The sequence below is a fragment of the Leopardus geoffroyi genome, chromosome B4 (assembly GCF_018350155.1).
Source record: "Leopardus geoffroyi isolate Oge1 chromosome B4, O.geoffroyi_Oge1_pat1.0, whole genome shotgun sequence".
Lineage (NCBI taxonomy): Eukaryota > Metazoa > Chordata > Mammalia > Carnivora > Felidae > Leopardus > Leopardus geoffroyi.
The window spans coordinates 15,621,561-15,632,500 of record NC_059341.1 but is presented as its reverse complement, the minus strand read 5'-3'; the positions used below and the strand labels follow the sequence as shown (position 1 = coordinate 15,632,500).

General features: G+C 40.7%; 1 protein-coding gene across 2 annotated transcripts in view; it reads left to right on the top strand.

Moving 5' to 3' along the window:
• CUBN (cubilin) overlaps positions 1 to 10,940 on the top strand; it is a 283,940-nt gene that overhangs the window by 201,055 nt on the left and 71,945 nt on the right. For both annotated transcript variants that reach the window (XM_045463384.1, XM_045463382.1), the window contains 3 exons: positions 409 to 590; positions 7,057 to 7,228; positions 8,327 to 8,533. In XM_045463384.1, the coding sequence (XP_045319340.1) occupies positions 409 to 590; positions 7,057 to 7,228; positions 8,327 to 8,533 (561 nt within the window). The remainder of the gene's footprint in view (positions 1 to 408; positions 591 to 7,056; positions 7,229 to 8,326; positions 8,534 to 10,940) is intronic.

Here is a 10,940-nt window from a genome sequence, read left to right as displayed (position 1 = left end):
AAGAAAGCCAGTCCATTAGCCCCACAGTTGTCAGAATTGGCCTTTCTGAAATACTTTGGTAAAACACAGATTTTATCTGAAAAAAACTGGATAATTATAAAAGTCTTCTGAATCTTCTGACTCTTGAGATTACTACAGTGTTGGTCTCTCATGCTTCTTGGGCCATGATGATAGAATACTATCAGTGAACTGTCATCCATGGAAACATGAATTAAATGTTAAATATTAGAGATAGGAAGTGAATACCAACGTTCTCTGTTAAGTCATCACATACGCATAGTGAAAAATAAAAGCCGTAATTTTAGTATCCCGTGGAATACTAAAGAAAATATTTTAGAGAACACTCCCTGTGGAAGGGGTCATTTTGATCGGATTGGAAGGTGATTTCTTGGGTTTCTTCCCCTTCAGGGTGTGGTGGAGACCTACAGGGCCCTACCGGAACATTCACTTCTCCCAACTTCCCGAACCCAAATCCTCACAGCCGGCTCTGTGAGTGGAGGATCACGGTGCAGGAAGGAAGGCGGGTCACCCTGACATTTAACAACCTGAGGCTGGAAGTTCATCCATCCTGCAACAGCGAGCATGTGACAGTGAGTGTCTCCTTGCAGTCAGGGATATCACATTCCATCGTTGAAGGAGTTTAATGACCTATCAATCGTAGTCAGAAAAGTAGGTCGGGAATATTCCCATCTGTGCAACTGTACCTCAGACACATTCTCAGTGTTTTAGACAGAACAGAAATGCAGTAAACTGCCATGATATTTGTAAGACCTGTTTTAAGAGGCTCTCTGTTGTCACAAAATACATCAGGGTCATAGGCAGGATAAATTTTAAGAGCAAATGATTATTACACATGGCAAAACGGGTAAATGGAGAAAAGCTGAGCCCGTGGGTAGCACATAGCTGACTGGGACCAGAGTCACAGAACGGGCCACCGCCACAAGTTCTGAGCGATTGAGTGGCCCTGCAAGGTTACTGTTTTCTGCCTGAGGTACTGAGTGACTCCTTTGGAAGACCACGGCTGCCTGCCAAGGTCAGTGCTGCCAAGGTCAAATGCTTGGGGATATGCCGTCAGCATTCTTAGCTTCCCTTAGCAAAGGAAAACAAAGGAGACCCATGAGTGGGAATGAAGATTGTTAAATGACAGATACGCATATAAACATATACACACATCCAGGATTAATTATACATTAATGTTAATATATTTCCCTACCCAACTCGACCTTTCCTCAGTCCTTGTTATCTCAGCAAATAACAGTTTCAAACTTGGGGATGCTCAGGTCAAAAACATTGATGTCTGTTTTGGAGAACTTTCTCTCACACCTTGTATTACATGCGTAATCAACCCCACTGCCTGTATCTTTAAGGAGATCCAGAATCTAACTCCTTCTCACCATATCCCCTACTACAGCCATCACGGCTCACTTAGATGTAATCTAATAACTTCCCGCCTGTCTCCCTAGTCCCGCCCTCGTCTCCCTGCACTTTCAGCACAGCAGCTGGTGGGACGGGTTTAAAGGTAAAGCACATCATGCCGCTCTCCTTGAAAATCCTCTACTGGCCTTTCCTCTCACTCAGGGGAGGATCCCAGATCGTTACACTGGCCCAGCTGGCCCTATAGAATCTGCATCTCCTCTCAAACTCCCCTCCTGCCCACTAGGATCCAGTCCCACTGGCTTCCTTTTGGGTGCTAGAATGTTCCACAACCCACTGCACGTGTGCTACGGCCTCTGGCCTGCATCTCCCCGACGGCTGTCTGTTCACTGTCTCTCTTCTTCGCTGCTCTTCAAACGACCTGCTCCCTGCGACCCTACAGTAAATCGATTCCACCCTGGCCCATCCTGCTCCCTGCATTTTTGCCTTCACAGCACTTCACACCATCTGACATTCCCCACGCATTTATTTGTTTGTCTGTTTATTGTCTGCTCTCCCTGCCAGAATGTAAGCTCCATCAGGATGTGCCCTGTGTTTCATTCCCATGGAGTCCCCAGTGCCTGGCACAGAATAGAAACAGTAATTATTGAATGAATGAATAGTAGAAGCACTATCATTGTCCCCCCCCCCCCTTTTTTTAAGTTTAGTTATTTATTTTGAGAGAGACAGAAGAGCGAGCACAAGATGGGGAGGGGCAGAGAGAGCAAGGAACAGAGGATCCAAAGCAGGCTCTGTGCTGACAGCAGAGAGCCCGATGCAGGGCTGGAACCCATGAACTGTGAGATCATTACCTGAGCCAAAGTCAGATGCTTAACTGACTGAGTCACCCAGGCACCCCTATCATTGTCCTTTTTTAAAGACAAGTCACTTTTGTTTTCAATTAATTTTTTTTAATTTATTATTTTTTTTCAACGTTTATTTATTTTTGGGACAGAGAGAGACAGAGCATGAACGGGGGAGGGGCAGAGAGAGAGGGAGACACAGAATCGGAAACAGGCTCCAGGCTCTGAGCCATCAGCCCAGAGCCCGACGCGGGGCTCGAACTCCCGGACCGCGAGATAGTGACCTGGCTGAAGTCGGACGCTTAACCGACTGTGCCACCCAGGCACCCCTTGTTTTCAATTTAGTTGTCTCCTGTTGGGTAGTAGATTCAGAAATACAAAGCATCTTCGTACATTACTATAATACTTTGTATTGCCCTAAAATGATCATATTCAAGCTTCAAATTTTGCTTCCAGGTTCTAACACCTGGAGGATTTTTTTTTTTAATAGTTTAGCTATAATCCTTTATTTATTTTTTTTAAATATATGAAATTTATTGTCAAGTTGGTTTCCATACAACACCCAGTGCTCATCCCAACAGGTGCCCTCCTCAATACCCATCACCCACCCTCCCCTCTTTGCCACCCCCCATCAACCCTCAGTTTGTTCTCAGTTTTTAAGAGTCTTTTATGCTTTGGCTCTCTCCCACTCTAACCTCTTTTTTTTTTTTTCCTTCCCCTCCCCCATGGGTTTCTGTTAAGTTTCTCAGGATCCACATAAGAGTGAACCCATATGGTATCTGTCTTTCTCTGTATGGCTTATTTCACGTAGCATCACGCTCTCCAGTTCCATCCACGTTGCTACAAAGGGCCATATTTCATTCTTTCTCATTGCCACGTAGTACTCCATTGTGTATATAAACCACAATTTATCCATTCATCAGTTGATGGACATTTAGGCTCTTTCCATAATTTGGCTATTGTTGAGAGTGCTGCTATAAACGTTGCGGTACAAGTGTTCCTAGGCATCAGTACTCCTGTATCCCTTCTAACACCTGAAGGATTGAAATGATCTGTTTTATCAGATATTAAAAATTATGGGGCCCCAGGTGTTTTCTTCTATCTGAAAACCAGGGAATTTTGGACTAAGCTTGCTTATTTTATGTTTTTAATGTTTTTTAAAATTTTAGTTTTGAGGGAGAGACACAGAAAGAGAGAGAGTGAGAGAGTGGGAGGAGGGGCAGAGAGAAAGGGAGACACAGAATCCAAAGCAGGCTCCAGATTCTGAGCTGTCAGCACACAACCCGATGCAGGGCTCAACCTCGTGAACCATGAGATCATGACCTGAGCTGAACTGGATGCTTAACCGACTGAGCCACCCAGGTGCCTGTAAGCTTGCGTATTTTAAAGGAACATTTCCTCCCTATTAACAACTGAACATATAGAGGCAAGGTTGAAGTAGAAAAAAAAAATTAACCACTCCCAGTATATCATATTTTGATGTATTTTCTTGTCAATGAATATATCATGTAGTTGTAATAATGTGGCATAATTCATTTGCATGCTAATTTTCATCTATCTTTCTGATTATAAATATAATGGATGCCTATTGAACAAAATTTGGAGAGTTCAGAAAATAAAAAATATTAAAAATACTTGAATTTCAACCAACTAGCAACCAATCCATTGCTCAAATTTTGATGTACACAACAGCTTATTTCCCTTTGAAATGGTTTCCATAGTTGAAATATTGAATATAATGGTTATTAGGATGCTTACCAGCAGAATCTTCACATGCTGTGCAGGAAAGATAATATGAAGAGTCACAGTTTCAGAACTTGAATAAGAAAATAGAATTTGCAGCAACAACCACAAATTCTGAATCACATCTTACATGTCATCTTCCCATCTCTGAATCATATATGCCAAAGGTGTCTACTGCCAACTCTTTTAGCTTTTTCTTGGGTGCATAGCTCATTATTTCAAAATAATATTCCTATTCTGCTCCTTGTTTGCTTTTCAGTCTTAGACATGATCTATCCACATGCAACTCTGGAAGATGAGGAAATGCTCACAGGGCTACGCACAATTCATAGCCTCTGCCAACTTGCTCCCAAAATACATATGTCACAGATTTTGCTTAAATTTCTCTTCAGTGTTTACAAGATTATGATTATATAGATGCCATTCCCAACCCAACTAAGTAATATACTATGGTAGCATTTTCTTGTTTTTTTCTGAGTAATAACAATAATTGTGTCCTTTCTAACATTTAGTGTTGATGCACAAATCACTGATTCTCCCACACGCTCTCGCTCCTGGTGTACGTCCCCACCTTGTATAGTAAAGCACACCCACCAGTTCATTCGCTTTCCTTAGCAAAATCCTTTCTCCATGGATATTCTCCATGATGGAACCTTTCTCCATCAGCTACATGCCTGATGCCAGCTGTCAAACCAGACATGCCCTTCACCAGCAACTTTGCAAGCCCCTTCATTCCTCTCCCGGGCTGGCCCCAGACTCCATGATTTGTGCATTTCCCTGTCTTGGCTCATTTCCTAATTTGGTGAGGCATGTGTTCTTATATTTCCATAAGGATGTAGGCATGGATGTTAAGTTTTTTGAGAAGGGGTGTACCTGGAATTATCCTTATTTTACCATTGATCTTTGAATATACTCTCTCCATTAAAATACCATACGTATTTGATACATTCACCTATGGATATAAACATGTAAATCATAATTTTAAAGTTTTATGTTGCTTCCTTTTGGAAGGGTCCATTTCTTTCAAGTTCCTGTTTCCTATTTATGTATATTGAGTGGTCTCTGCCTTTTACATTAGATGTTTCCTTAAATGTGTGGTGACGCTTGGTTGCTTATTGATATTCAAGAATGAAGTACTAAAATGCTGCTTGGAATCTCTGTGTGCATGGGATTGTCAATTTATGGTCCTCATTGGGTAGGGAGGGGAGGGACTTGACCAATCAATGAGGGGAAACTACAAATGTCCTGTCTACAGGTCTTTTTTTTTTTCCTGGGGAGGTTAAAGCTCCAACAATAACTCTCAGAATTAATTTCTTTTATGAATCTTTAATATCATGTCCCCATTCTTTTTCTTCAAAATCTATTTCTATAGGTTCACTGTATGTTTTGTTTCCTCTTCACTCTGCTGTAAATAAGGGGATGTGGCTTGCCCTTTGCCCGTACCTTATTTACTTTGAGAACTTCTCGAAAAAGGTGGGGGTGAAGCGAGAAGAAAAGAAAGAAGGAGAAAGAGAAAGAGAGAGATGGAGAAAGAAAGAGACAGGAAGAGAGAGAAATAAAGAAGAAATGCACTACAATGAGATATGTGCCTGATTTTATTCCTGCTTATAGCAAATGTTAGAGCTTGTCCTGAATCTCAAATGCCTACTTCCTGCCCCATTGTTTTCTGGGAGTTGCAGTTTCTGCGTACATATGTGAGTGGAAACAGCACTTTGGTGGCCTTTAAAAGCAGGAGCTCATGTTATAAATGGATGCCTGAACATTATCAGTTATTGTGATTCTAAGCTCAGGCAGACATTGGCTCAAGGATAACCGCCACTGGTCGTGGTTTCCAACGTGTTCCATTAGTCTGTAGTTGCTGATAATCTGATTCTGGCAAAAATGTTGCCCATTCCTGTTTTCAGTATTACTGAAATTTTGTCATCTTCTGTTGCCTTCTACATCACTTCATGGTTTACAATCAGAGGGACGATTTCAATCCAGTTTCATGATCACTAGTTGTTTGAACTTCGGCAAATTGCGTAACCCTTTCTGAATTCTACTGTCTTAATCTGGAAAACAGGGATGATATTTTATGTCTGAGAGGGCATTGTGCTAATTGGATCAAGTAATACCAGTAGGCTATTAGCAGAGCCTGGTGCCCAGTTAGCAATAGGAAATGCTGTGTCTGGTCCTTTGAGTCAGAAGACACTTTAAACCAGAAGCCCACAGAGCTCAATTTCATAATCAGTGATAGTAAATAAAAAAGCTCACACCGTCTGTTATGGAGTGCATCCTCCTCCTTCGTTTCTGTCAGTGACATCCTCTGAATCATTATTCTTAACTGTGAACGATTCACATCCTTATTAAAAACAGGAATATCAACTACTCAATTAGTCAATTATTGCTTAGTTACTTCTGGATCTTTCCTGAACCGTGAAAACCAGGCAGGCTAAAACTCCCTTGGTCTTGCACAGAAATGGAATAATACTTTCCAGTTATTATAAGTATGTGCATAACTGGAATTATTGTTTAATATTTTGGAGTCAGCACTGCTTGAAACCATTTTTTAAAATTCAAATTAATAAGAAAAGTGAGGCTTTGGATCCATAAGTACTTAGGAAAGAACTATTATATTGATTTTTTAAAGTTACTTTTCAAGGCATTTTAAAATATTTGAGTTATTATAGGCTTCAAATCATCAGGGACTGACATTTAAACCTTCATTCCAAATACGAAAGGTCCTGATACATTGTTAAGAAAAATGGTCCATCAGTGAACTCTGTGAACTAAGCTGTAAGAGCGTTGGCCTGTCTAATTTACATTTAGAGCTTGGTTTCCAGTCGCAAAGAGTACAGCAGCTTTTCGTTTGTCAGCACATGGCAGGAGGGCTTTACTGTAATACTCTCATTTTAGTGAAATGACCCTGAGGCCACAGAATGTGCTCCGGGCAACAAAGTGGCTTGTGGCACTGGGCTAGGAGCCCGGACTGTTAAGTAATTCATTTTAGCACAGAGTTTCCTTAGAAGGAAGTGTATCTGGGCTGTGAATATAATCTCCCAGGAAATATTCAGTAAGATGGACTGTGTGACTAAAGGTTAAATGATTTTTCCAACAGATATTCAATGGCATTAGAAGTAACTCACCCCAGCTAGGGAAACTGTGTAGCAGTGTGAATGTAAGTGAGGAGATCAAATCTTCAGGACACAAAATGAGAGTCGTGTTTTTCACTGACGGATCCAGGCCATATGGAGGTTTCAGTGCTTCCTACACATCCAGTGAAGATGCAGGTAAGAGAAGACGTCATAAATACACCTGTTTCAATCATGGGCACCGCAGATGTTCGCACAGCTACCACCAATAGCCGCCGAGCCGTCTATTTTCCCTTTCGAGATCAAAATTACACCTAAGAGCTTCTACTGCAGGTAAACACATGTAACCAGGTAGAAAACCCATGCCAGGCAGAAAAAAAAAAAAAGTTATACTTTCAGAAAGAAGGCTGCCATTGTGAATTAAAAAACAATGCTGTTAGGAGAGCTTCTAGCTCAATCCCGTATAATGTCGCCATGAAATACTGGTTGCCTATTTCACAGTCCTTGGTCAATTATTTTCTGCTGAAAGTGACCTTCTATCTCTTAAAAGGTAACTGACTCCCTGAAAGTGACTAATTGAAGATAGACAGATTTTATGGTTTCTTAGCCAGCCATCTGTATATATATTTCCAGTGTAAATGAATGAGGGTTCACATTGGATACAGAGTATTGAAAATTTATGCAAGATATGGCCTTTCCAGTCTAAATATTCACCTCTTTCTGGATTGGTGCTATTATCTAAGAGTTTTAAATAGTAGAAAGAGTTGGAACTGAATGTTTAAAAAATCTTTGTTTCATTGATAGAACATTCATTCCCATATGAAAAGGAGCGAATTCATTGGCACTCCCATGATGTTATTTGTTTGATGAAATAACAAGACTCAAGTGGAGAATTGCTAATGAGAAGCCACTGAGACCACCACTGTAGTTAGATATTTCCCCAAATTAAATATTAATGAACAATAGGCTTAAATTAGGAGAAACAGATGCCCAGCCAAACCCACAAACCCACCTAATCTACCCTACAGGAAAATAAAGAAGCTGTTTAGTTTTACACATATTTCCAAACTCTCAGAAACGTCTTCCATAGAAATTCACACAAACTTCCATAGACACTCACAGAAACTCACAGAAACTTCTTCATGCACGAGCCAGCCCTTCACCCACAATCTTAACGTCATCTACAAAAACAAAGCAATAAAAATCTTGTTATTTTTGTTGTTATTGTATTATTTGCATCTTCTGTTATGGCCTGGACCTCACTGCTACTTTCTCTGTTACCCCTTGTTTTCTTAGTATGTGGTGGGTCCCTTACAAATTCCGCCAAAGGAAACTTCACTTCCCCTGGCTATGACGGAGTCAGTAATTACTCAAGAAACTTAAATTGTGAATGGACTCTCAGCAATCCAAATCAGGGAAATTCATCCATTTACATTCATTTTGAAGATTTTTACCTGGAAAGTCACCAAGACTGTCAGTTTGATGTCCTTGAGCTACGAGTGGGTGAGTTCAATCAAAGAGCATGTTCTCCCAGTTTATTTTTTTATATTTTTTATTAGAGAGAGAGAGAAAGCACATGCAGGGGACTGGGGCAGAAGGAGAGAGAAAGAATCTTCAGTGGGCTCCATGCTCTGTGCACAGCCCATCTCCAGGCTCGATCCCACGATCCTGGGATCATGACCCTGGGATCATGACCTGAGCTGAAATCAAGAGTGGGATGCTCAATTGACTGAGCCACCCAGGCGCCCCAACTGTTCTCCCATTTATCCACGGTATTCTTCTTATACCTGGGGACCACCAACAATGAAGGGACTCAAGTGCCTACAATATATGTACATAGAATCCAAAAGAATGTTGGTCAGAAAAAAGCTGTAATTCTGTGGACACCCAGCTGAGGTAACATGCTCTATTAACAGTGAGTGAGATGGGTCAGTGTTTACAACTAGACCAGTGTTTCAATTGATGTGAGACTTACCCAGGAGAGACTCAGTTTGCGTGTATTCTCTCTCTGTCTCTTTTTAATGTTTATGTATCTATTTTCAGAGAGAGAGAGAGAGCACGCAAAAGGCCAAGTGGAGGTGGGGCAGGCAGAGAGAGAGGGAGAGAGAGAGAATCCCAAGCAGGCTCCGCACTGTCAGCACAGAGCCCAATGCAAGGCTCCAACTAAGGGAACTGTGAGATCACTACCTGAGAGGAAATCGAGAGTCGGATGCTTAACCGACTGAGCCACCCAGGTGCCTCTGTCTGTTCTCTCTTCATGAGTTCAGGTGGTCCCTTCAATAATCTTTTAGTACTCAAGACTTCTTTCCTCGGAGACTGGGACTTGGCATGGTCAGAACTGTATCAGTGATTTCCTAAATTTGCAGGAATTCTACTTAGAAATCAAAAGAAGTTTTGCAGTGTACCAGATGGAGAAGCACATGGAAGTTATTTGGGGAATTATCCCCAGAGGAGTCAAGCTTGTCTTTGTTTTCATGATGGAAATGGATTGAGGTTTACTTGGTAAACCAGAAGTCTCCAGAATTTTTAAAAATCTGCATTCATAGAAGATGAATCCATTTTAGTTCTTTCTTGCAGTTGAGGAGTGGGTTATCCATCAAATTGCCCCCATTGTTACATTGACACCCTTTCTGTGGTTTGAAAAAGAGAAATAAAGTAACATTGTAGATCGTCTATGCTATTTAAGGTTCACTGAGTTCCATGTCATTGCAAAAAAATTTTTTTTTAATTTTTTTTAACGTTTTATTTATTTTTGAGACAGGGAGAGACAGAGCATGAACAGGGGAGGGTCAGAGAGAGGGAGACACAGAATCTGAAACAGGCTCCAAGCTCTGAGCTGTCAGCACAGAGCCCAACGCGGGGCTCGAACTCACGGACCGTGAGATCATGACCTGAGCCGAAGTCGGAAGCTCAACCGACTGAGCCACCCAGGCGCCCCGCAAAAAAAAAATTTTTAAGGAGGTTGAAAGCAGCAGAAACTAGTACAATTAGGTGGTGGCAATGTTCTACAGTGGCTACTGAAATCAATGCTGACTTTGAGACCATGTTGGACAGAATTTTCAGGGAGAACTTGATAAAGTCTGTGGTCACAGACCAAGGGACTCAGCAGGAGAATCATCTGGACCCTTCTAGGTAGATGAATCTAGAGGAGACTTACGAGGAAAATGGAAATTGTAGTTTGAGAATGTTCTCCATGTGATTCTGACAAACCCACACCACTGCCACCTGGCTCAAAACCACTGGCTTATTAAATTAAGCAGAGTAGCTGTACATTAAATTTCTTATAGTCCCTCATTTTAGAGACAGTTAAAATACTATATTTTGTTGACTTATGCGGTCAATAATATTGATCTGACAGGATAAAGAGAAGATTAAATGTGAGCTCTGCAGGTGTTTTAAAAAAGGTTAATCAAATTACCATGAAAAATAATCTCCGTAAAAATACTCAGCTCTCTCAACTCTTAGCCTGAGTACTGAATATTCTATTCATTTTAGTTGATTAAATGCAGTGAAGAAATCATTAAAATTTTAGCTAATTATCACTTTTATCTTGATGATGTATTTTATCACTGTCGGTATTATATTTTTTTACTTCCTAAAAAAAGGCACATCCAAAAGATTTTGTTTTCTTTTTAATTAATTGTATCTCTGTTTAGGTATGCTAAAATAGTTATGAAAACACAAATTGGAACAAAATGGCACCTACAGTAGAGAAAGATGCCCATACTAAAAAAGCATGGGTTTTTTTCCTTTGTTTGTTGTTGTTGTTGTTGTTGTTTGTTTTTACCCTGTTGGAGGGACTCTTTCTTTTGCAGTTGACAAACATAGAAAGGAACTTTGTGAAATGGCAGCTACTACATCAGAATCTCGATGGGTGTCAATAAATACCTTGAAATGTTTTTTATTATTT